We start from the raw sequence: 27563 nt of genomic DNA, 5'->3' as shown, positions 1-27563 counted from the left end.
TGCCTCATTCTGGGATTCCTACAGCTAATGCATCCTAATGAGTCTGAGCTATTGCTGTTAGACTCATTTCTAAGCTTTGTTCCTCACACTGCCTTCACTTACTACCTGATTTCTTACAGAATAAATGTTCCAAAGTGTGCAAGCACAAGATGTAGATCTCAAAATTTCTCAGTGATTGAGTGTGCAGAAACAATATTCCTCACAAATGTTTTTCAACATTGACCTTCCCTTCATGCTGCCTACTTCAACTGACTACAATTCATATCCACTGTACTCTGTCATTTTCAAAGGAATTTGGATTAAAAATTTGCCATAAACTCTTAGTGCCATTTTATTATTCATAATTAAGTGGTGTTATCAAGAGTTTCCTTCAATTTAATTATATTTTGGTAAGTCAACCACCATTCCCACAACGTATAGAACTAAGGACTAATTTGCCCTTTATATTTAGTGGGTGGCAAGATTTAAACTTCATAAGTAAATTCTATTGTCTTAATACACTGATGAGCCAAAACATTGACCAACGAGTCGTTATGCAAATCGAAGCAACTGCAGGTGAACTACAGCATGGATCGGGACACACTATAAAAAACACCTGATACTGAGCTCCATTAATCAGTTTCATTCTTGTTCTTCAGGTGGGAAAGGCAGCGGACTTAAGTGAGTTTGACAAAGGCCAATTTGTAATGGCCAGATGACTGGGTCAGAGCATATCCAAAACGGCACGGCTGGTGGGATGCTCATGGTAAGTACCTACCAAAAGTGGTCTGAGGAGGGAGGGAATCCGCGAACTGCTTGCGAGGTGTTGGACGACCATGGCTCATAGATGCTCGAGGTGAGTGAAGGCTCTCCCATATGGTACATGGCAACAGAAGTGCGACTGTAGTGCTGTTTGTTTGTTTTTTAGGAGCATTAGCAACTAAGGCCATACTGCTCCGGGAATATGCGGTGGTCATTCCCTAACCTTTCCACATCCTCCGTATTTGGTGGTGACGGCCTCGAACCCCGGTCTAATCAAGAAGCATGTGCTAGGCACTGCTGCTCCTTCCCACCTGGCTACGGAGGCGCGCCGACTGTGGTGCAACTCGCCAGTAATTGGAATGCTGGTGATGGGAGTAATGTGTCACAACACACACAGTATGTCGAACCCTGCAAATGGGCTGCATAGCCACAGGCTGCTCCAAGTGTCCATGCTAACCACAGTTCACCGACAACAGTGCCTACAATGGGCAAGCGAGCATAGAAACTGGACCTTGGGTGATTGAAAGAAGGCCGTCTGGTCCGATGAATTGCATTTCCTGTTGCACCATGTGGACGGCCGCGTACGTATGCATCGTTTACCTGGGGAAGTGATGTCGTCTCGATGCACTGTGGGAAGAAAACTAGTCGGCGGTGTCATGCTTTGGGCGATGTTCTGCTGGGATACCCTGGGTCCAGTCATCCATGTGCCTGGCACTCTGATATTGACCTCCTACCTAAACATCATTGCTGACCAGGTACACCCTTTCGTGGCAATGTCTGGATTGTTCGAAACTGGTTCTCGGAACATGAGAAAGACTTCCAGGTATTGCCCTGGCCTCCAAATTCCCCAGACATCAATCTCATCGAGCATCTGTGGTTTGTGTTGGAACTGCAACTCTGATCTGTGGTGTTTCAACCATGGACCTTACAGGAGTTAAAGGATCTGCTGGTTACATGTTGGTACTAGATACCACAAGGCACATTTAGAAATCTTGTAGCGTCTATGCCTCTCCAGGTACGAGCTGTTTTGGCTGCACGTGGAGGACCAACATCATATTAGGTAAGTGGTCATAATGTTTTGCTCATTGGTGTATATAAGATAGAACAAACTATTTAAGTATGTAAGATCTTATATCGAATTATTCTTTATTATCTCCTTTGAAAAAGGGGGCCCAGAGTGAGATTAATGTGTGATACCTAGTAAATATACTAAATTACTGAAATTCAGTCTACTGAATTTCAGTAACTTATTGTGTGTATTTTTTAGCCATTAAATGTCTGTCTGTCTTCTGTCATGCACAATAAAGTGCATGACAGAAGACAGACTTCTACTATTTTTATTATTTTTTTTACAGTGAACTTATTTAAGTTTTTACTATTTTTTAAATAAGTTTCAATTTTATATGAACTATGTTCACATTTAAGTTGATCACTTTCATGGTCACAGTCTTGGAATTTAATCTTTGACTTTTAAACCTTGGCTTGGACAAATTGCTTCTATAATGTAGTGGAATAGTGTTTCATTATGATTATTTTGAATAATAGAAGCATAATGAGATGCAAAAATAAAAATTCGTTTACCATAATTATATTAATTTCTTCTTAAGCTTTCTTTTCATGTTTAGAAGGTATGAAAAATATCAGTTATTTTTCATACCTTCATTATTATGCATTTATTTATTTGTTCCATTTCTTTTCTTCAGATATTGATCAACTGATTACTATCAGCGGCATGGTAATTCGTACCTCAAATGTTATTCCAGAGATGCGACAAGCTTTCTTTTGTTGTAACATATGCTCCTTTACTACTACTGTTGAATTAGACAGGGGTCGTATTGCAGAACCCACAATATGTCGACATTGCAACACTAATTATACATTCAGTTTGATCCATAATCGTTCACAGTTTTCTGATAAGCAAATGGTCAAGTTACAGGAAGCACCTGGTAAGTATTAATTTCTTTGACCTTTTCTTTGATTTGAGTTTATACTGGCCAATTCATTACTCCCATCATCTAAGGAATAGACACCCTGTCGGAGACAGCATCACTTATTATTACATTTTATATTACTTTACTTTACTTTGAATGTATCCTTAATTCACAAAGGGAGAACAAAGAGTGATATGAGTAATTACAGACCTGTTAGCTTAACTTCTGTTCGAGGGAAAATAATGAGTTCACTGTTAAATAAGTAATGCAGAACAATCTAGAAAGGAGTGCAGTTATACTTCAGTCACAGCATGGACTCATTAAGGAGAGAGAGATCTTGGTCTGACCAATTTGATTTGATACTATGATGCAGTGACAAATGAACTGGATGCAAAAACTAATTTTTATATCATATACTTGGATTTCAGGAAAGTGTTAGGTACTGTTGTACATAAGAGTGCTGTACAAATTGGAGCAATGCAGCATTAAGGGCAAGTTACTGCTATGGATAAACGGATGGGTGAGCGAGAGTGGTTATCAATGGACACTGCTCTTTGTGGACTAAATGTTATTAGTGGAGTCTCTCAGGGTTCGCTGCTGAGCCTATTGTTGTTTTCTGTATTTATTAATGATATTGATGAAGACATATCAAGACATATCAGATGAAGACATATCATATTATCTGCAAACAGACATATAATGTCTGTTTGCAGATGATACAAAGTTTGACATGCTGGTTAATGATGGTAATGAAGGTATGCTGCTGCAATAAGATTGAGAAAAATTAGGGCTGAGAAATGGCAATTGAAGTTAAACATTGACAATGCAAAGTACTGCATATGGGTAGTAGTAATCCCAGATTAACATACCAACTGTGTGGTACTACACTCAGGGTAGTGGAAAATGAAAAGAATCTGGGAGTAATTGTGCAGTCAGATATGAAGTTCTCTAAGCAGTGCAAACAGGTTGTGAGGGCAGCTTTTGGGGTTTTATCAGTGATATATACAGGAATTTTGTTAGCAGGGATACGGTGATTATCCCATTGTTTAAGGCATGGTCAGGTCACATCTCAAATACTGCATACAGATCTGGAGGCCTCATTTTAGGAAGAATGTAGAGCTGCTGGAATGGGTACTTAAAAAGGGCAACAAGTATGTAACTTCTTATATCAAATTATTCTGGTGTTATAACTGAAGCCTCTCTCTCTCTCTTATCAAGAGAGGCTTCAGTTCTGTAGCTATTTCCTTTCCTTTATGAGAGTTGTTTGTTCTGTTGTGCATGATCATCTTGTCCGTTATGATCACATGGTCCCAGTATAGTTTGTGAATAGAGGTCTTTAGTACAACTTGAGGCTCAACTTGTAATATAGTAAATTTTCCTTAGTCAGCTGGTATTTTTGTGTTAATTTCTGATGTATTATTCTGGCCATTTGGTCATGTCTGAGAGTGTACTCCATCTGTGTGATCACACTGCATCCTGCAGTGACGTGCTGGATGGTTTCTCGGGCCAGGTGGCATTGTCAACATATGTCATCTGTTACCTTGGGCTTTTGGTGATGTATTTCTTGTAATTCCTGGTGTTGATTACCTGGTCTTGGATGGTGAGCATGAATCCTTTAGTCTCAGGGAAGAACCTTCTGTTTACGAGCCAAGCACTGAAAGCCATTTTAATACATCTAATCTTGATGTCTGTGTTCTGTTTTTCTGTCTTTCTTATGGTTTGATAGATTGGTACTGTGTTTTCCTGGAAGTAATCCTGCAGGTTCTTAATTGCCTTCTTCTCTTGTTCAATGAGATCAGTCAATCCCCTCCCCCCTTCTTATTTATGGGCTATGGTCAGTCTCTTGATAGTCGACTTCGGGTGGTGTTGGCACCTCTTGGTCATCATTACCTTTTCAATCTCATATTCTACTCCAGCTTCATGTTGGTCCAGTCGATGATCCTGAAGCAGTACATTAGTACTGGGACTGCATAAGTATTTATGGCTGTGACCATGTTCTTGTCATTCAGCTGGTCCTGTTTTTTATTTGATCTACCCTATTCTCCCTGTCTAGCACTAGCAGACTTCTCCCTCTTTCCCAAGGTGAAAACTGTCCTCGGAGGAAAGAAATTTCAGGATTTTGAGGGCATAAAGAAAAACATAACTGCTGAACTGGACATCTCTTTGGATGCCTTCGCCGACTCTTTTCAGAAACCAATAGACTGGTGTAATGAGTACATTAAGTCAGGTAGTAGTTGCTTTGAATAAAATTAAAACTATTTTTGAGCTTCCAACTTGGGAACTTTATTGCCATGCCTTGTATATGTTGAATCCTACCTTGTTTTTAGCTGCCATATCAGTATATTCATTCTTTAGGGCAGTAGCAGCACTCAAATTGTGCTCTGTTGGGGAGGGGGGGCTTCATAAGAGGGTGGCCCCTCTGTTCATTTTTATTCACAAATTTTATTACAGATGTAATAAAAATGACCCATTTTTATTGCCTCTCTTAGTACCCTCTTTCTTTCGAGCCAGTCCAAACATGTGCATCAACCAGTTAACATTTATTCACAAAAATAATTAAATTACAATGGAAATGAAACTGAATTAAAAGTTTTAAGTTCTTGTTGTGAAAATTATATTGATGTTATTCACACATATCAAAGTAGCATTTTACTCCTATCTCGTGACTTTTTCTCCATTCTGTCAGCCTTTTATTTATTTTGTTCTTTTTTTTGGGGTTTTGGATATTTCAAATGTATTTCATATAATTTATTATGATAAGTGATTAGATCTGATAAGCATGCATGCAAATCTTCTGCACATAATAATTATAAGAAACAGAAACAGTTGTCCAAAAATGTGCCAAGACATTCAGGATAAGAATATAGTATAACACAATTGGTTTACATACAAATCAACAACTTAATATTTTTGTCTACACTGAAAGTTCACATTGGTTGTAAACAAGTTATTAATAAATGCAAACTCGACTTTGCAAATGATATGCATAGGAAACTGCCCACTTGTCTAAAATGGTAGTGGAACCTTCTGGTTTCTTGTCAAGCCTATAGACCACAACTTTCATCTCTTCCTGATGGTTTCAATTCATCTTTACCTAAAGTTAAAGCTGACCCAGTAGCATCTTACTTTTCTGCTCACAGTGGAGATCATGATAAATTGCTTTCTACCATGCCACCCCTCTTGGTTTTTCTGACAGAAAGAGATGGTTTGAATCCTAAATAATCTCCAGGTTGTGATGGCATTTCTCCACTTGTCTTTAAAACTTGTGCACAAGAGAGTTAAACCTTGTTTGATGCCCTTTTACACTCTCTTATTACATTAGTTGTTTTTTTTTTTTTTTTTGGTTCTTGAAATTTGCTTATCCAGCCAATCTCAAAAAATGTATAACTAGTCCTTCACTCCCAGTTTGCCCTACTGCACTTTATCATTTTCCCTAGTAATGGAACCTACCACACACTTCTTGATTAGACCGGGGTTCGAGCCCGTGACCACCAAATACGGAGGATGTGGAAAGGTCAGCGAATGACCACCGCATATCCCGGAGCAATATGGCCTTAGTTGCTAATGCTCCTAAAAACCAAATAACAAAGAAACAGTAATGGAACGTACAAAATTCTCTACTTTCCAGTTTTTCAAAACTGTGCATAAACACCTACAACTTTTTGAGTAATCAATGCTACTTCGTTAAATACTCTTCACCCAGTGGGAAGGGGAAAACTGTTTGTTTGTTATTTGGTTTTTAGGAGCATTAGCAACTAAGGCCATATTGCTCCGGGTATATGCGGCGGTCGTTCCCTGACCTTTCCGCATTCTCCGTATTTGGTGGTCACGGGTTCGAGCCCCGGTCTAATTAAGAAGCGTGTGCTACGCACTGTGTCTAGTTTCTAAATTCTGCAACCCACATATTCAAAGTCTTTCTACTTAAGGATGCCCTTTTGCTGATCTCACCAGGCGAGTTACCTGTATTTGCACCCTTTCAAGAAGCTCAATGTCTTTCTTTAGGTCTCGCTGCTTTAAAAGTGAATACTATTTTAAAGGACAGTGTGTGTATAAAAGAACATGTCAAAGGGTCAACACACTTAAGATCAACAGTGATCACAAAAAAAGCATTCAGATGCTATATCGAAGATGGAACAGCTGTTAATAATATGGATGTAAAATCAGGTTCAGAAGCAAGTGCCCCTGAGTCCAATGGCCATTCAAGCAAAAGCAACAAGTATTTATAAAGATATTAAGGATAAGTACGGCAAACCCCAACCCAAGTTCATGGCAAGCAATGGGTGGTTTAATAGGTTCAAGCATCACACTGGTTTCCACATTTAAGTATGTGGTGAAGTCGCCAGTGCCAATTCTGCAGCGGCAGAGAAATTTTGTGATGTGTTGGAAAAAAATTATTGATGAAGGTGGCTATTCAATGCAGCAAATTTTTAATGTTGACGAGACTGCTGTGTATTGGAAAAAAATTCTGGATCGAACGTACATTGCAAAAGAGGAAAATATAATGCCAGGTTTCAAGGTGTTAAAAGATAGGGCCACACTCTAGCTTGGGGGTAATAGAACGGGAGATTACAGATTAAAACCACTGTTTGTGTACCATTCTGAAAATCGTCGTGCATTTAAAGGCATCAGTAAAGCCACCCTACCCGTACATTTTCGATGGGCCAGAGAGCACAGATAACAATATCTCTCTTTGAGGATTAGTTTAAATGCTGCTTCATTCCCAAGGTTTAAAAATATTGCAAAGACAACAGCATTTCTTTCAAGATTTTGCTTCTATTAGATAATGCTCCTTTTCAATTCGAACATGAGAGTCATATTTTTACTGCCAATAACGAATTCACTCGACCAACCTATGGATCATTGTGTTATTTCAAATTTAAAAGCATACTATTTATTCACATTTGCTCAGGCATTGTCTGCAGTAGTCGATGAGAAAAATTATACGTTAAGAGACTTTTGGAAGTCTTACAATATTTACCACGCCATCTTAAACATTAATAAGGCCTGGGCGGAAATTACTAAAAGTTGTTTAAATGGCACATGAAAGAAAATATGCCCACAGCACGAAAAGGCTTCAAAGGATTTGAAAAAGACGAATCATATGAAGAGGTTACAGATAAGATTGTAATGGTTGCAGAGCTACTTCAGTTGGGGGTTGATGCCAAAGACATGGAGTTAGAGGAAGAAGAGAAGGGATTATCTAATGAAGAACTTATTGACTTGCAGGCAGCGATAGTGAAAGAAGAAAATGCTGACAAAGCTCAAGATGAACCAAATGAGGAGTCGAGACGCTTCATCACCAGAGAAAGAGAGATGGCAATGGCTTTTTGTGAAATTGCATCGACAATGGCGAGGTTTGAGAAGATGAATCCTGACAGCGAACGATTCTTAAAAGTTAACAGAGGGGTGAATGATATGCTTGCTTTCTACAAAGAAATCTGCGATGAAAAGAAAAAAAGCTACTGTCCAGTCATCCATTAATATGCACTTTCGTAAGGTTGAGCGGCCGACCCCTTCTAAATCTCCACAGCCCTCAACCTCCGCAGCGGCGTACTTATCAGCTGACTACGTTGATTCTGGCAATGATGCTTGAGAGGTAAAACTTACTGATGTTATGCATGTCTCCTCTCTTTTTTTGTAATTTTATAATTTTATAATCACACTTTTGTAATTTTTTTCTGCATGAGATAAAAAATTGAATAAATACAATAAATAATTCTATTTACATGTTCGTCAAACATTTCTTTTTTGATTCAATCAATTTAGCAAGCACAGTTGCAAGTGCTGCAGAAGCATGGGGGAAATTCCGACTTAGGCAGTGTTCTGCGGAATGCAACTTTTATATAAGTCGGGAAGTTGCTGTATTACCAGCCCTGGATGGCACAGAGGCCAAGAAGTTTACATAAAGGGCAGCAAAATCTTATATAAATAGGGTACAATAGCAAATTAATTAGAGAAGATAAGTAACACAGCATAGCTTTCAGGATCAAAGTATAATGTTTTGCAGGCAAGATACAAAAAATATAATACAAATAATAATATAGAAGAACACTTCAAGATAACACCAAATATAAGATAGCACAGCTAAAAACATGTGAAGAATTGAGAAAGTGAAAAGATTAGGAAGTCAAGAGGAGCTTTGTGATAACATCCCTACAATTCTTTTCCAATGTTCCATTTCCACCTTATTAGTTTCTTGGAAGGATAAGAAAAGAATCTGTCAACAAAATAAATTCTCTTACATAATGGAATTAATTTTGGGTTTGCTCTTGTTTTCTTGGGGAGGGAATGCATCATGCAGTCTTTTTTCCACAATGAAAGAATATCCCACTCTGAGCTGCATAATTAAAAAAAAAAAAAAAAAAAAAAATCATAGTCTGGCTTGAATAAATCTTTTGCATGGGGGACTGTATTTAGTGGAGTCAGTTATTTTAGAGATGATCAGGTGAGCAGATTTATTTGGGTGGATGTTTAAACCAAAAGCTTTAAAGTAGCTAAAGATTTTAAGAAGTGCATCAATTAATTTAGAGTTTTTGATTGAAGCCTCTTATCTTGAACTAGAGATAGCCCAGATCTTAAAATTAATTCAGAGCTAATTATTGGAATGTTATTTTGAATGAGGGAAGAAAGAACAACTGAAAAAAGGGCAGAGAGCCTCTCCTTGGGAACCCCTCCCTATTTAAATTACTTACACTGCATTTGATTGTCAGACTCTTAGATAAGGGTATGATTAGATATTTTTTGTTGAAAAGTACAAAATATCACTATTAATACTATAGAATTAGAAGTTTTATAGGGATAGTTGGGCAGACAAAATCAAAGGTAGATGCTAGATCAATATAAATAACATCCAATTGAGCGCTCAGGCTGGTTTATAGTTGTTGAGACATTCTTCTTACCATAGTGAATGTTGTTATTTGGTTTTTAGGAGCATTAGCAACTAAGGCCATATTGCTCCAGGGATATGCGGTGATCATTCTCTGACCTTTCCACATCCTCTGTATTTGGTGGTCACGGGCTCGAATCCTGGTCTAATCAAGAAGCATGTATAGTGAATGTGGGAGACTGTGAGAAAGGAATCGTTTTTATTTGTGAATTTAATAAGAATCTCTGAATATCTTTGAAAATAGAAGATATTGCAATAGACTGCCAGTCTTTTACTTCAACTGGAGAGATGACTCTATACTGTGACTTAGCGAAATATTTCTCCTTTGTACAATGATTAAAAATATTAGCAAAGAGTTCACTGGACATTTTAATAACAAATTTTGGCACACGATATGGGCCAGTCGTATTGTAGAGAAGGAGATAGTTAATAGCAGCTTTCACTGAATCTCTGTCAAAAGCAGTTATATGCTAGGAAAGGTTCTGATAGGAATTTTGTTTCAAGTTAATGTAACATTTTTCATCCTTACAGTAATCTACAGATGAAAACCTGCAGATGAAGTCACTCAGTGTTGCCAGATCGATGCAAGTATTCCCATCAGGAATAAATTTTTTTTTCAGTGTGAGATTTTACTGTTCAGTAATTGATTAACTTTGCATTTTGTAAGCAATACAAATTTAGTCCTTGCTAACTGATAGACATTTAGTCTTTGTATTTTCGTCTGATGGAAGTTTTTCTTTGACCCTATATAACTTTTTCTTAATCTTGAAAGCATTAGATAGCTCATAACCACATCCAAAGGAGGATGGAGAAACTCTAGTGACTTTTGCTGAACTATTTCTAGAAATATAGGGCAGCCAGATGGTAAGCAGGTCAATAGTCAGATCAACTGGGGAACTATTAAGCAAATCCCAAGGAAAGAGATTTAGTAATTCAAGTGCTGCATTTATATTAAAAAAATTAGGAGAGAGTTTGGGCGTACTCTAAAAATTTTTTGGGATGCCTTTTATATATGAGAATTGAACTTTATTAATATCAAAGAACAATGTAATAGGATTATGGTCTAAAAGAAAGCACCCTCCCATCGCACTAAGTTATTCAATGATATCTTAGTAAATACCAAATCCAGAACTTGTTGATGGATGACATATAATTTGTGACATATTCTATGGTAACAAAGTCCTCTCAACATTTAATTTGAGAGTTTTGCATTGTGGCATTAAAGGTTAAAATCCCTATACGTAACGGTGGTTAATTTTAAATTTGTGACTTGAAACAATTCACAAGATAAACTCAGTGCATATCTCTTCATCAACCAGTAGCAGAAAATAAACATCAGTGACATTAAGGTGATGTATATTAATATAGCATTTAATAACAGCTTTATAAACTTCAAATTTTGGCAAAACTGACTTAAAAATTTTAAAAGACTGTTCAGATAATTTACTATTTAAGATATATTTTGCCTAAAAATTTTACCCTAAGGAACCTATTACAACAAATATTTACATTTGGAGAGATTGGTAACAGATTCTAGATTTTTTTTCGCAGGTCTCTATATAAGATCATATATAGAATGTCTATAAATTATTCACCTGGATATGAAGCTCGATTAAAATGTCTACGTTTTACAATACCTATAACAGTAGGTATTGTAAAACAGTTTGCACTGGCACAATATGGCCTAAGTAGCCCTTGTGCCAGAAATCACCACCACAACAACAACAACAACAACAGTTTGCACTTAATAAAGCAACTCATAAAATTTATCATAATTTTTTATCACACAACCACACTTCAATAAACCTCCACACAAGTACCTTTGGTAGCATGTAGAATTACAAGATGGTAGCCAACTTCATTCCAAGTATTTTGAAGCATCTCTTGAAAAATGGAAGTTACTCCTGTTCAATCCAGTCTTTTAACTCTGTGACATTAACATTTTTTGCATACACCTTGTCCATTATGTAGGCCCATGCAGAGAAATCTATAGGTGTGGTAACTGGAGAATGAGGAAATGATGTTATCTTTAATATCTCATGTCTTTTAGTCAATATTTTAGTCATAAATAATTAAATTTCCATTTTATTTTAATTTAGTTTCTAGCATAGCTTATATATGTTGGCCTTAAAATTTTCCTCTGGCAGCCACATTATATCGAGGTTGCATTGTATTATTTTTATTTATATAATTATGCATTGGATTTTTATATTTTATAATTAGTTTACATTTTATTTAACTAAATAAAATGTAAATTAATTTATCAATTTTTCTAAATAGTAAGTCAAGTTTTACAGATTTCTAGATGTGCAACTATTGCTGCTGATATTTTATATTGCTGTTGCTTGATTCTGTTGCTATTGGTATTTTATACAATCTTGCAAGCAGGATTATTGTGAAATCCTTCACGAGTTGCCCTCCTTATACTTCAAATAAGTAATGTTTATTTAAAGTATTCAAATAAATAATGCTTATAAAAATAAGTAACATCTGAGTGGTGTTACTCAACTAAAAATAAGTAACAGTAGTCTTCTCTAATGGGGGAAGTGTTACTTATTTGAAGTATAAAGAGGGAAACTCATGAAGGATTTCACAATATGAGATGTTACAATAGTGATGCTGACGTACAAACTTCTGTTTGTCTAAAAAATTCAACTATGTTGTTATGATGCAAATGCTCTAACTAATGTTATAGTTTGAATTTTACATAGTGAGGCTTTCTACCCTAAAATATTATTAGTCTATAAGAATTACACCTTTTGGCATCTCTCATTCTGTAAATAAGTCAAACTGGGTTGTCAACCCTTATACCTCTGGGTACCTACCCATTCACTGATGAGAAGCCAAATATATTAGAAACAGTGATGTCTGAGTAGCGGTACTCAACAAAAAATAATTAACATTGGTCTTCTCTAATGGGAAAGCATTACTTATTTGAAGTATAAGGAGGGCAACTCATTGTGAAGGGTTTCACAATATGAGATGTTACAATAATGATGCCAATGTAAACAAACTTCTGTTTGTCTAAAAAATCAACCATGTAGTAATTCTTCAAAAAGTTCTTTGCCATTGATATCACTTTCACTTAAAGATGTGGCTATTAATTTTGTATGCAGATTATTGCGATGTTATTTAAGATTTTCAAATGTAACTATAAACTACTTTCACTATTGATAAGAAAATTTTTAATATTTACTGTTTGTATTAATTTCCATGTTTTGACTTCAACTGCAGCAGATTTTGCTGCTCTTATAGCTTGCTGCCTGCAGGTTGATCATACAATCCCTGTTCATTTGAATTCCCCTGGATTGTTGATCTTCTCCATAATCTGTATGACTGGCATGGTCCTACTGTATTTAATATTTAATGATGTATGTAAATAATTCACAAATTAAAAATGGCACTCTTGAAAATTTTACATAAAATAAACAAAAAATCTTGTTTTGTGTCAGTAGATCAGTGATCTAGTAACCCATTTTCAGCCAAACTCCATACTGGATAGCTCATTGGTTGCTCTAATCACAGCTAACACTTACTGTACAGTAAAGTTTCCTAATTTTAAACTATGCAATTGAGAAATGCATGCACAATGAATTTGCCAACTTGGTTATGTACTAAACCCTTAAGTTAAAAATATAAATAAATAAAAAAATGGCATGTGTACCCTGTACACACGAAAGATGTTTTTTGTGTAAATATCTTAATAAATTTCAAACAGCTAGAGCCAAAACCATGAACAATGTAATTTATGATCACGCCCGCTACTTACTCTACTGAATCAGTGTTAGTGATAAATAGGATACACCTGCCCACTGCTTATTCTACCGAATCAATGTTTGGAAGAGGTTAGACCAATAGCCTAATTACCCATTTGTTGAATACTATGATTGCAACAATATAGGTATTTGTATTATTACAATCATACTGTCATGTTGGATAATTTTAATCTGTCATGTTTTGTCGCAAATTACGCATGCAGCCCTAAGAGATCTGCAAGAAACGACAGTATCCACGCATAATACGTTATCGAAACTGTGACTTGGCTGAGGATCTCAATGAGTATGAGCACAAGATGGTAACACTACACATTCCATTTCGCAATGAGGAAACACAGATACTGTCAGAGGTGAAATATGTCAAGATCTACGACAACAACGAAGAGCTCATACTAAATTGTAAATTGTATGAATCTGCCTCAGACATTCACAAAACAATTGAAATATGTAAGATGTCAAGACAATGACGATGTTGACCCTGAAAAAAAGCATGTGGTAATGACCTGCATAGCCTTTAACATGACTGCGAGAAGAAGACCCCTTTTTGAAACTTTTACAATCATCCAAACAGCGAGATGAATGAGGATCTAAAGCTCTCCATGCTCAAGCGACTCAGCGCAATTGCAAAGAAATGCAAAAACTTGATGACTAACAAGGACTTCTGCAACTTAATGAGAATGGCCAATGACAAGCAAAAGATTCTACTCATACATGTAATTTGGAGTCTGTTATCTCCCATTCACAAACTGATTCAAATATTTTTGACTGGCCCAGCTGGTTGCAGAAAAACATTTATGATTCACCTCTTGATGGAAATATACAACCGCTTCAGTAATACAGATGGGTACTGTAATGCCTACATTACATGCGCTTCAACTGGTAAGGCTGAAGCGCATGTGATGTAATGATCTTGGATGTGCTCAGAGCTGGTTTATGCCAGCTGCAAGTACATCCAAGATCACTGCCTTCAAGATATCCATTTCTCTGGTTACCAAAAGGTTTCTGCTACAGGTGGCGGCGCCTCCGTAGCCAGGTGGGAAGGAGCAGCAGTGCGTAGCATACGCTTCTTGATTTAGACCGGGGTTTGAGCCCGTCACCACCAAATACGGAGGATGCGGAAAGGTCAGGGAATGACCACCGCATATCCCCGGAGCAATATGGCCTTAGTTGCTAATGCTCCTAAAAACCAAATAACAAACAAAACAAACAAGCTACAGGTGGCAATGGTTAGCCCAAAGCCACTTAAGTGGTATGCCCTGAATCATAAGCGTTTTTCCGCAACCAGCTGGTTCATGCCAGCTCTGAGCACATCCAAGATCACCTCCCATGATCCTTTGCTTTAAATGCTTTACTTTACTTTAAATTTCCAAGATATCCATTTCTCGTTACCAAAAGGTTTCTGCCACATGTGGCAATGGTTAGCTCAAAGCCATCTAAGTGGTATGCCCCGAATCATAAATGTGTTTATGCCAGCTCTGAGCACATCGAAGATCACCTCCCATGATCTTTTGCACGATCTCCTCTCCCAACTCTGTTTTTGTTTGTTATGCAATGGAAATGACGTCATTTCCGCATCACAAAATCGTGACAAATTGATTTTACGTCCGAAATTTAGTAGGCGATCTGCAAGGTCACCTCCCATGATCCTTTACGCAATCACATCCATGATCCTTTGTGTGATCTCCTCTCCCGACTCAGTGTTTTCTTTGTTATGAAGTGAAATTACGTCAAATGATGTAATTTTACACATGCAGTGCTAAGAGATCTGCAAGAAACGACAGTATCCACGCATAATACGTTATCGAAACTGTGACTTAGCTCAGGATCTAAATGAGTATGAGCGTTTTACGTAATTTCAGATGGTAGTAAATCAATACACAGTATCACAGTGTATTGATTTACTACCATCTGAAATTTAGTATGTGCTGCCAAAGATGTTTACACATCAAAAACCCTACTTACTATTGACATACAGTTTGAATTACTGTGGCTCTCAGTTATGAGTGAGAGCAGCTGGTGAGAGATGTATGTCAAGGAGTTTTGATTGACAGTATATTAAATATGCTGCTTTAATGATCTTTACCATTTCATTTCACAGTCCTATACAATATAAAGTTTGCAAAATTCAACATGATCTAGGCTTCAGTATTTATAAGTTCTGTATTATTGTGCAGCACTGTTGCAGGGCTGTATACACAAGTGATATGCATAGTAGTGTGTTTGTTTCATAAATACACATTTTGAGAAACATTGAAATGAATAATTGACGGATATTATATTTATATAGATGATATGCCTGCTGGTCAGACACCATACACTGTGATACTGTATGCCCATAATGATCTTGTGGATGCTGTTCAGCCTGGTGATAGGTAAGTTGTTATAGAAATATTTTAAAAATGCGTGTAAAAATTTCTAAAATTTTGATATTTCGAAAAATAGTAATTGTTTTATTATTAGCTGGGCTGTTTTGTTCCAATAAAAGACTGAAAATGGTTTGTCAGAATTGTGATATTTGAAAGTGAATTGATCTATGTGTGATATTGGTAACCAATGGAAGTTGCTGATTAGGATTGGTGAAGTTAGGTTATACACAGTATCTTGACTTTGCAAATATTCTTTTAATTATTTTTCCATATCACAGAACAAAAATTGACTTCTTAAAAAATCTTAATCGGTTTTATAATATAGATATATTAATCACTGGCATGACCAGTGAAACCCATGAAATCTTCCTCTGAATCCTGATTTTCATTACCACTGAAGCTTAAGAAATCTAAATCCTGTTTTTCATCTTTGATTGTAGTATCTTCAGTCCCTTCTTGATCTGACAATGTGTCTGCTGTTTTTAGCTATTTAAAATCAGTAAACCTTTTTACTTGTATTTAAAATTTACCTTTTATTGTTATTTCTTTGTTGATATATTTTTTACTTTTATACCTTTTATATCTATGTTATATCTCGACATGGTGGCCTAACTAATTAGGTCACTGAATGTTTAACTTTTTATATATGACCTGGATTTGGCGCATTATAGCCTTAGTTGCTAATGCACCAATAAAATACAAATTAAATCAAATCAAATCAAACCCTTCTTGATCACTAACTTATGAAAGCTCTTCCTCTGAATCATCTTCATATATCAAGTTGTCTTCACTACCATCCAAAGCATTACTGATTCCACATTACTTAAGCAACTTTACTGTAATATCTGGATTGATATCTGCCCATGCTGTTTTAACCTATTTGCACACTTGTGTGATAGATGATATTATAAATAATAATATAATATCCTCTTTAATTTGCCAGATTTGGTAAACTATTATTATCATCCATCATCCACTTATTCCATTCTTCTCTCAGCAGAGCTTTAAATGGCTTATTGATACACATCTAGTGGTTGAATTTGATGTCAATCCTCCCAGTATTACAAGTACTGCAATATCTTATTTTTTGTTCTACAGGCTCCATGAAATGGGTTCTAAATTGGTCAAGAATAAGCAGTGCATTTTTTCCCCTTCTTAATGTCCCATTTAGTTTTTCCCACACTCGTTTTATCCATATTTTCATCTCAGTCTCATCCATACAACCTTTTTTGGCGATACCACAATGATTCTTTGTGGTATCTTTTCTTTAAGCATTAACTTTCTTTTGAAAATTAACATTGGAGGTAATTTTGTTTATCTGCACAATATGCGAGGACTGCATTGTAATGCATTTTTTCGTGACCCCTTGTCTTACTGTTACTTTTTTTTTTCGCCTTTTTTTGACACTCCTATTAGAAGGAACATAAAATGTGATAGGAGTTTCATCCATATTCCTATTTGTTTTAGTAAAATTTTTTTTTCTTTCCTACAGTTGATCACGAAATGATGAAATTAAATTAATTTTAATTAAGTTGACCTCCTTCTCAAACTGTACACTCTGCTGGACATTGACACAAGACAGACATTGCCCTTTGCAGTGCCTGTTGGGGCCTAGAAGTTCTCTTGCTGGATTTTAAATTTTCAAATTCTAAATTGTGTTCAGGTGTGACTTAGAAACTCTGCTTTTAAACATCCCTCATAAAAAAAGAAGTCACAGTCAAATCTGGAGATTGTAAACGCCCAAAAAATGTATCCAAATTAATAAATAAGTAATCTTGGAAACAGGATTTGTAATGATTCCACAGAGGCCGACCGGGCTAGCCGAGTGGGTAAAGTACCTGCCCAGCAACCCAAAGGTCGCGGGCTTGGATCAAAGTACTGCAAAAACCTTGGGAGGTGCAATATGGCCACAGAAGCCGATGCGCCAACAACTACCAAATCAAAAAAAAAAAAAAAAAAAAAAAAAAAAAATCAAAGATTCCACAGAAACTTGAGCCTGGGTGAAAAAGGCCTCCATCTTGTTGAAACTAAATATTCTGTTTGCTGAGATGATGTAGTTCAAGCACCAGATAGGTTTAGATCATAGTACAGTAATATTCTATCATAATTGTTATATTTCTTGTTTTGGTAATTTTCAAAAATTAGGGTCTGATCACACTGAAGGATGAAACATTGCGCTGTACAGTTACTTTAGCTGGATGCATTTCTTTTAAATTTTCTTGTGCCCAAAAGGTGAAAATGAGTTTTATTGGATATTACCAGTTCATTTAGATGTTTGGCTATTGATTTTTCAAATCTGAAAATTGGTTATGGAACTGTATGTGATTCACTTTGTCATGTTCTGACAATTCTTGCACAGCACAGATCTTGTTATGGGAATCATTGGGAGAATATTAAACCAGACTAATTCCACCTTAAAATGTTAAATGCTGCAGCGTGCCATCCAAACCTGTGTGGACTACAGATTATTGCCACAGTAACTCATTTTGTTTACTAGGGTTGTCACAGAAACAGGAAGCTTATGTGGGACATAATATGCACTGAGCTTGTTATTTGCTTATATGGAATGATGAGGAGGTGTATTATAGGTTTTGAAACTGATGATGAAATTTTCTCTACATTTCTGTTTTGGAATGCATTCACAAATAATTCAAAACAAGCAATGTGTAACTGCACAGATATTAACATTCTCATTGTGGACACATACAAAATGAAGGAAACAATAACTCCAGGTCCTAGAATCCATATGATTGGATTAAGAGGTTCGTGGAAGGCAGATTTGTTGAATGCTGACATATATAAATCTACATAACAGTTAGCCTTTCTCCTGTTATGTAGATGTTTATATAGATCTAAATAAATGGAGAATGGGTACCTGTGTTCAGTTAGAAATTTGATGAAGAAGCTGGTCAAAGAATATAAAGTAGGGTTGTTAATTGAGAGAATTGTGGGGCTTAAAACATTGTATTTTTCCAGGAATTTGGGAACCCCAAGTTGATCTGGTTATTGAGTCTGTTTTCAAGGCAAGACTGGCCTCTGAATATGGAATGTTTGTGTATAATAGATAGATTCAACACTGAAAGAATCAAGAATGTTTTTTGACTCTGATTGCCACAGTTTTATTTCTTGAATAAAATGGTGATGTGTAAGAGAATTTGTTGCTTTTGGAAACAGTGCTCTTGAGTACTTTTCTTTGTTGACAAGTCACTTAAATATTTTAGATGTTGCTGAGTGGCATGGTGCTTTGGTAAGATAACATGTCAAAAGAGCAATGAAGAACTTCAGCATGTTAGAATATCTGATTATTTCTAGTTGGAAATCACATTTAGAAGGGAATCATATTTCATGTTACGTTCTTACCACTTCATCAGTGACTGTAAGGACAGCAAATGAGGCTATAATTACTATAATACCATAAAATAACATAATTTAAGATTATCACTTACCTTTTTTTTTTTTTTTTTTTTTTTTCGAAATGGATCTGTATTAAATTTTCCAAATTACATAAAGGATAGCAATTAAATGTTGTAAAATGTATACTAATCTGCTGTCATTGCTGCTTCACTGTTATGTAGATCAGAAAGGCCAAAGTTTGGTTTGGGTTTGACTTATGAGCTAACATGCTTATTTCTGTCTACACACACACACACACACACACACACACACACACACACACAGCCCTATGGGTGCCTCCATGTGCGTAGCACACGCTTCTTGATTGCACCGGGGTTCGAGCCCGTGATCACCAAATACGGAGGATGCAGAAAGGTCAGGGAATGACCACTGCATATCCCCGGAGCAATATGGCCTTAGTTGCTAATGCTCCTAAAAAAAACAAATAATAACAACAGCCCTATCATTAATATCTAGACACCTGCATACCCACATAAAACCTTTATTTACAGGAAAACTAATAAGTTATGCTGAAACTTTTAACCTTTTTGACAGCTTCTACTCTCCATGGAACACTCTCCACCAGTTTTTTGTAAGTGCCTTCCAAAATTCAGCCTTCAAAGTGGCAACCAATTCAGCTGCTTTTTGGACAGTCTCCCCTCACAGACATCCAATGAGCTAATTCATTCTAGAGGTTCTCTTTTCAATCCATAGAATTCAGGTTATGGCTGTGTCTGGGCTTGCCAATCCAACTTTGCAATGCTTCTGTTCTGAAACTAGTCCATCACAATGCGAGCAGCATGACATGGGAAATTGTCCTGGTGATACAGCTATGGGTTTTCCCTGACATACTGCCACAATGTAGGTAATGTGTTATTGTCCAGGACATATAGATAGACCTCAGCATTTGTGGTTTTATCCAGAACAATCAATGATTCTGGGCCAAGCCATGAAAAACAACCTCAGACCATCAAGCTGCTTCCACCAAACTTTGTTATCAGGATGATGCAGTCTGGTGGGTAGCTTACTCCAGGCATTTGCTGCAACCAGACATGACTATCAGACTGGTAGGCCATGTACTGTGAATCATCACTCCAATGCGAAGCTTTCCATTGGTTTATGGCCCAAGATTGTTAGCATTAGTTGGGCCCAAGATAGCATTAGTTGGGGCAATTAGTGGCTTGTAGATGGCTGCGTGACTATGATAATCCACATCATGCAGCATATTGCACACTGTACTAGTGCTGATATGTTCCAGTCATCTGACCAGGTGGGGGGATGCGTGTGTGTGTGCTACATCAGTGTCAAACTACTTTCTGAGCGAATGATTCTCATGTTATGTTTTGCCAGTTTTGGAGGTTTTCTGGCTCATTTTGTGATGGTTTCAGCACCAGTCCACTTCCAGTTTATAGATCACAACACCATTCTTCAACCCAGAGATTTTCAGTGCTGTTGAAATGTCAGTTGCTTATTTGCCACCCTGTTATTTTACCCTGGAAGCCTTTTAATGACCCTTTTAATTATCCGATCACAACATTCACAATTGTACTACTGTCTCCTCAAAGGCCTATGAGCATATTTATAGTTGTGTTTGGCACCTGGTGCTTAGATGTGATGTGACCAATTATCAGTGGAAGGTGTCTGGATATTAATGGTAGGGCATTGTGCGTGCACACACACAGTTCAGTTAAAACATTGACTACCCTTGTATTTTAGCAATTATCTGTTCCTCCCCACCTGGTGGCATACTGGTCATTGTGAGAACCAGTGAATGTGATACTACAGGCTCATGGCATGCAGTCCATACGAAATACTTGATCAATGTGGGCTAGGGATATGATCTAGCAAACTTGAAAAAGGGATGTCTGATACTGGTTTGAAGGGGTGATAGTGTTACAGAAACTGAATTTTTTGGAGTGTTGTAGTTAAGGTGTTCCAAGAGTGGATGGAGTAGCAGTTGCTAGCCAATGGCAGGTGTCCGTGCCTCATAGATGGTTGTACTTAATGTAGAACATCAGTTGGATTATGTAGACTGCCCACTTCAAAGACATAGTGGCTGTGGCAAATCCTGTCCTTAATTTTGTAGTCTGCAGCACAAATATTTGCATCCTTTTAAGCCATTTCTAGTGCCAATAGTTAGAAGCACTGTCAACAATAATTTTTTTTCTTATGAGGAAATCCAGTACTGAATCTCTTTCCAGTAATTTTCTGCCTTTTACCATGGTCAGCTTCTCTGATGGCAGCAGTATATTCCTCCATACAATTTTTTTAATCTATATGCCATTCTACCATAATAAAGACACCCCCCTCCACACACATACTAGGGCATGTAATCTTGTAGAGAACTCCACTTCTCATTTATATGGATAGAGGTGGCTTACTCTGTCAGATCACTGTGAGTAGCTCCTAACCTTGTGACTGTACACAACATACCCAATAGGAACAGATTATTCTTGAAATCTGTGTTTCAAGATTTTGTTAATCTTTAAAGTTACAGCAGACCCATCATTCAAGTAAGTTAATTGATAGTTAGCCAAGGAAGTCTGGAGAGAAAAAATTCATAAAGAATGGAAAAATTTTCAGCATCCATTCCTTGACTCATTTTATAGTAATATTGAATTTATCTTATTCATTTAGTCATTTTGTAACTTCCATAACTGCCTTTGCAGGATCACAGTTACTGGCATCTACAGAGCAGTACCAGTACGCATCAATCCAAGACAACGAAATGTAAAAGCAGTATATCGTACTCACATTGATGTAGTGCACTTTAGGAAGATTGATACAAAACGACTTCATGAAGATACGGAGGATGGGTGAGAATTTTATGATTAGTAGTTTGTGTATATTTCAGTAGTCTTATTTTGTATACTAACTCGTATGTTAATATTTGTTGCAGGCGTGAATGCCGTTTTCCATCAGAAAGAATAGAGAAACTTAAGTCGTTATCTCACCTGCCAGATATTTATGAAAGATTGGCTCGGGCACTGGGTACTATTTTACTTGTTTTTTGATAATATAACATTTGCTGTGTGATTTTAAAAATTCATTGTAATAATGCATTTGTTCATCATTGTCAGCCATTTTCAATCCACTGCAGGATGAAGGCCTCTCCGGCAACTTTCCAGTTCCTTCTGTTTTGTGCAATGGCCATCCACTTACTACCCACGAACTCGTGAATTTCATCTGTCCATCTCCATCGTTGTCTTCCAGGTCTTATAGCTCGTCTTGGGTACCATTCTGTTATTTTCTTAGTCTATCTGTCATCATGTCTTCGAGCTATGTGTCCTGCCCAAGACTATTTTAGTTCTTTAGTTTTGATAAGAATGTCCTTTACTTGAGTTTGCTGTCTAATCCATGTGTTTCTCTTCTTATCTAACAGTCTGATTCCTAATATAATTCGTTCCATTCTTTCTGTATAGTTCTCAGTGTCTCTTCCATTCTTTTGGTAAGTGCCTGAGTTTCACTTCCTTAAGTCATGGTGGGGAGTATAGATTGGTTCATTATTTTACATTTCTGACAAATTAGGATATTGCTCCTCAGTATGTGACTATATATCCTGAATGCTGTCCATCCAAAATTTATTCTTCTCTTGACTTCCAGCCATTTATAATTATTACAGTTAATGACTTGTCCCAGATAAGTATATGATGCCACCTTTTCAATTACTGCTCCTTCAATCATTATATCCCTTTCTGTAGCATACTTGTTCATCATTACTTTTGTTTTAGCCATATTCATCTTTAGTCCGAAATCCTTACTAAATCTGCATAACTGATTAAGATTTTCCTCTAATTCTTTGGGAGCATGGCTTATGATCACAATGTCATCTGCAAATCATAAATGGTTTAGGTACTTTCCATTCACTTTCAGCGACCAGTCTAATCTACTGAAAGCTTCCTCAAAGGCAGCAGTAAACATCTTCAGAGATATTGTCTCCTTGTGGAACTCCTTTCTCAATTTTAAATTTGCTACTTTGCATCTATTTGCTATTTGCATTTTTGTCTAGTCTAATAAAGGAGGTAGCATTCTCATATACAGTTGTCCCCCGATTTGCGTGGGGGTTATGTTCCAGAAAAACACTGCACAGTCCAAATCTGCACAATGAGAAACATAGTTTATATGACATAACGAGTAATGAGGGTTCCTTGCCTACACACACACACACACACACACACAAAAAAAAAAAAAAAAAAAGCACAAAAAAAATTAAATTGAAAAAAATTATCTTCATTCGGTAAGAAAAAAATTAGAAACATGTCCCTAACATTAATCTTGCTAATACTTACCTCTAGATTTTTAATCTAAATTCATTGCTTCTTCTTTCCTGTGATAAACGTGCAACACTATCCGCCACTTTTTGAAAAGAATTAGTTAAAATTGTTTGCTTAAAAGCATACTGTTTTTCTCTATAAATTTCTTCATAGGGACCTAAAGCTAATGATAAATTTCTGCGAAAATTTAAATTCTTCTCCAAATTAGGATCCATATCCAGAGCTGCTTGGCTAAGCTGATTTGAAAGTCTTAAAAACTCAACTAGTCTCTTCACAGTCAACTTTTTGTGTGCATCTTCTTCGTTTTTATCATCTTCTTCACATTGCAAAAAAATATCGTCCACTGATAATTGTTCTCTATGAGATTCAAGTACCTCTGTGATATCTGCTGGTTCCAGTTCTTCAAATCCCTGTCCACTAATCATTTTGCCAATTCTCACAATCTCAACTTCCTCCAGCATTTTAACCATGGCTTCTTTAGTGCAGCTTTGTGGCCAGAGCTTTTTTCACACTGCATTCATTGTTGAGTTCTTAACTTCACCCCATGTGAATTCCATATTTTTTACAGCATCAAGAATGTTATAATTCTGCCAGTAATCTCGAATTGAAAGACTGCCTATTCCATCAGTAGCTTCTACCAATTGTAAAAAAGATATTCTTAGGTAATAAAGTTTAAAGGAAGCTATAACACCTTGGTCCATCAGCTGAATTAACGAACTTGTGTTCGCTGGAAGAAAGGTAACTTTCACATTTGTGGGTGCAGATCAGAAAATGTGCAGGATGACTGGGTGCATTGTCAAGAACTAGCAGGATTTTGAATGCTATGTTCTTCTTCAGGCAATATCTTTTTGTTTTGATGCAAAAGCAATTTAAAAACCAATCCTCGAAGATTTTAGCTGTCATCCAGGCTTTTTTTGCTCAATTTCTAATGAACTGGTAATAAGGAGATTTTTGATATTCTTTTAAAAGCACTAGGATTTTCTGACGTATAAATGACCAGCGGTTTACACTTAAAAGTCACCCTCTACATTGTCACATAACAAAAGCGTTAACCTATCTTTTGCAGCTTTCAAACCTGGGGCGGTTTTCTCTTCTTTTGAAATGAATGTTCGGCTTAGCATATGCTTCCAAAATAAGCCGGTCTCATCAGCATTAAACATTTGACTTGCTAGGTAGCCCTCAGTCGCAATAACATCCTTGAAAGTTTTCGGATACAAAGAAGCAGCTTCCGCATCTGCATTGGCCACTTCACCCGTTAATTTTAAATTGGGAAGACTGACATTTTTTAAAATTTTCAAAACAATCCTTACTGACCTGAAAGACGTCTGCATTGGATGGACCGGCTTCTTCTTCTTCTTGAAAGCGATTAAAAATTTGCAGAGCTTTGGCACAAATAATATCTGAACTAAGAAGCATTCTCTTTTGATTAAGATCTTCTATCCAGAAAGAAAGTAATTTTTTAGTTTTCTCTATTAATGGATTTCTCACTTTTGTAGTGCTTTTTGCAGCCAATGATGTGGAACAGATAACTAAACTTTTAATTTTCTCAGCATTTTCTTAATTCGTCGAATACTACATTCATTTATGCTGTATTTCTTGTCCAATGTCACAACCTTTTTGCGATTTTCTACCTCCTTAACAATTTTTAATTTTTCCTCTAAATTAAATTTTTTTTTTTTTTTTTTTTTTTTTTGTTGTAGCTTTCTTCATTTTAGGCACTAATCAAACACACTTTATATAGACAAGAAATATTAAATCAGCAAAAGCAGTGCTTACCGATTAAAACACTTTACGTTTCACGAACCAGAAAAATATTCTGTCTGAACAACTAACATAGGATAACTGATGAAGAGGGTTCCCGAACAAGGAAGTTGTTTCAAAAATAACCGGATAAACAAACCGCCGTTTATTGCTATGTTTGGTTAAAAGAATCAATTTTGAATGCCTTTGTGATATTTTTCTAAAGCACATTTCTGGAGTTCATGACCATAAAACAATAAAAAAAAACAATTTGCACTTTCCGGTTTATTGGGCTAAGTGAGTGCCACATTCCCATAAGGTAACATATGTATTTGTGAGTTGCAGTTGGTGCCATAGGATATTTCTTAATCAATAATAAATGGTAGTGAAAAGATGCACAAATGTTGTTCAAAATATTTAATATTCAAATATTTGTACATATAAAATATTCTGCATTACATACGAATATAATTATGTGGTAACTACTTGCGCATCAAAATTGAACTTAAAATTCCAATTAAATTGATTTAATTTAATTGATGAATTTAATCATGAAAAATGTGTCGATTTTGGGTTATACTTTGGCCATTTTCCTGGTAAACTAAAAGCGGTTTTAATTTTAAATCCCCTGCAGCGTTACCACCCAACAATAAAGCTTTGAATCCTGGCATTTTTTTTCTTCTTTCAATATGAAACTTCTTTTAGGCATTTGTTTCCAAAAAAGTCCTGTTTCATCTATGTTAAAAACTTGTTGAGAAGTATAACACATAATACCCCTCTTCAATAATTTTAACAAGTTCTTTTTTGAAAGTTTCGGCTTCTTGATCTGCATTTGCAGCTTCTCCCTGGATTTTAAATCTATTCAACCAGCCCTTACTAGTTAAATGGTTCAACATTTTTTTTTTTCAGTGAGTTTCCTTCAGATCATATAGGCTAGTCTCTCTCTCTCTCTCTATTTTTTTTTTTTTTTTTTTTTTTTTCATATATAATATTTAACGTAACTGAATTCTGCATTGGATATTATCTTCAATAAAATTAGTTAAAGTCTCACCATTTCAATTGTAATAGCCGGCCTAGCCCTAGTTGTTTGCAGTGGAACAGCTGTCTTTCCCGCTGCTAAAATTAATTCTTTATTTTTTATAATTGTTCTTACAGTTAAACTTGCCATTCCTAAATTATGGCACACATTCGCTTGTCATTGACCAGAATCGATTCGCTTCAAAATGTCTAATTTAATTTTCAAATTCAGTCTTTTTCTTACATTTTTAGTCTTCGTTTTACATTTACATTTACATATTCTACATTCAGACATTGCTTTTTCATTCTTATCCGCCATTAACTCTTTGAAAATGTAACTGTGTTAGTTGCATTAATTATGATACAATGTTCGAGTAAACTGTCCATTACGCACGATGTCTAATACTGTACTGAGTGATGACTAGACTTCGGATAAATGCATATAACGCAAATATTACAAGCAATATACTTGATCATATTTTTAAAATGTTGATCTCGGAACTACATAACAAGTCACTGTATTGCAATTAAATTAGCGTGCAAGAAAATTATAAAAAAAACATAAATAAATTTTCAAAATCTGCTCTTCATTCCTATTTTTGAAGATTTGTAAACAAAAATTGCACAAATGCTAGGCATAATGGTGTTTTTTATTCATTTGCTTTCTCCATTAGCTGTGATATTACATGAAGGTGATCCATAGTTGATCCATAGTTGAGAATCCTGTCCTAAAGCCAGCTTGCTTTTTCAATTGATTCTCATCAAGTATTCTTTCTAATCTATTAGTAATCGCCCTTGTGAACAACTTGTAGATGTGGGATAACAAGCTAATTGGTCCAATTTCCTATTTATCTCCTTTCTTATGCAGCAAAACTATGATTGCATTATTCCACTCCTTAGGCATCATACCTTTTCTAATGCATTTTGTGAAGAGTCTTGTCAGTTTCTGTGTTATGTCTCTTCCTCCCAATTTTAACAACTCTACAGTAACTTCATCCCCCCCCAGGGCTTTCTGATCATTCATTTTCTTCAACACCTCTTCTACATCAGGAAGGATATCAGGTATGTTGTATGTGATACTAATTTCTGATCCATCTTCCCCATTGCTGGCATCATTCTATCGCTCCTTGTATAATTCCCTGTAGTAGTCTTCTGCTATTTATAAATATACCATTGCTATTCTTCAGTTTCAGTATCATTTGTCTTTTTGTATTACTGCTCATGGCTGCTGATTCAAGTCCTTTGTTTTCCCTTAATGCTCGTTCTACTTTTCTTGTGTTAAATCTTCCTGAGTCTCTTTCTAATGGCTTTGCATAACTCAGTATACTCAATTTTATCCTTGTCAGTTTATCCTTATCTTGCTCTTCATTTGTCATCTTTGGTTCATCATGACAAGTGTTTCTTGACTAATTTTTTCTTCTTTGGATTTCTTTTTACCT

At 36.1% G+C, this 27563-nt stretch overlaps 1 protein-coding gene across 1 annotated transcript in view; it reads left to right on the top strand.

Moving 5' to 3' along the window:
* Positions 1 to 27563, top strand: part of dpa (disc proliferation abnormal) — a 212884-nt gene that overhangs the window by 87231 nt on the left and 98090 nt on the right. The window contains exons 9-12 of the mRNA XM_090378338.1: positions 2445 to 2687; positions 15622 to 15706; positions 21763 to 21909; positions 21993 to 22084. Of these exons, the coding sequence (XP_090234464.1) occupies positions 2445 to 2687; positions 15622 to 15706; positions 21763 to 21909; positions 21993 to 22084 (567 nt within the window). The remainder of the gene's footprint in view (positions 1 to 2444; positions 2688 to 15621; positions 15707 to 21762; positions 21910 to 21992; positions 22085 to 27563) is intronic.

Source organism: Mastigoproctus giganteus, chromosome 7 (assembly GCF_048544385.1).
Source record: "Mastigoproctus giganteus isolate SK-2022 chromosome 7, ASM4854438v1, whole genome shotgun sequence".
NCBI lineage: Eukaryota > Metazoa > Arthropoda > Arachnida > Uropygi > Thelyphonidae > Mastigoproctus > Mastigoproctus giganteus.
This window is presented reverse-complemented; position numbering and strand designations above follow the sequence as displayed.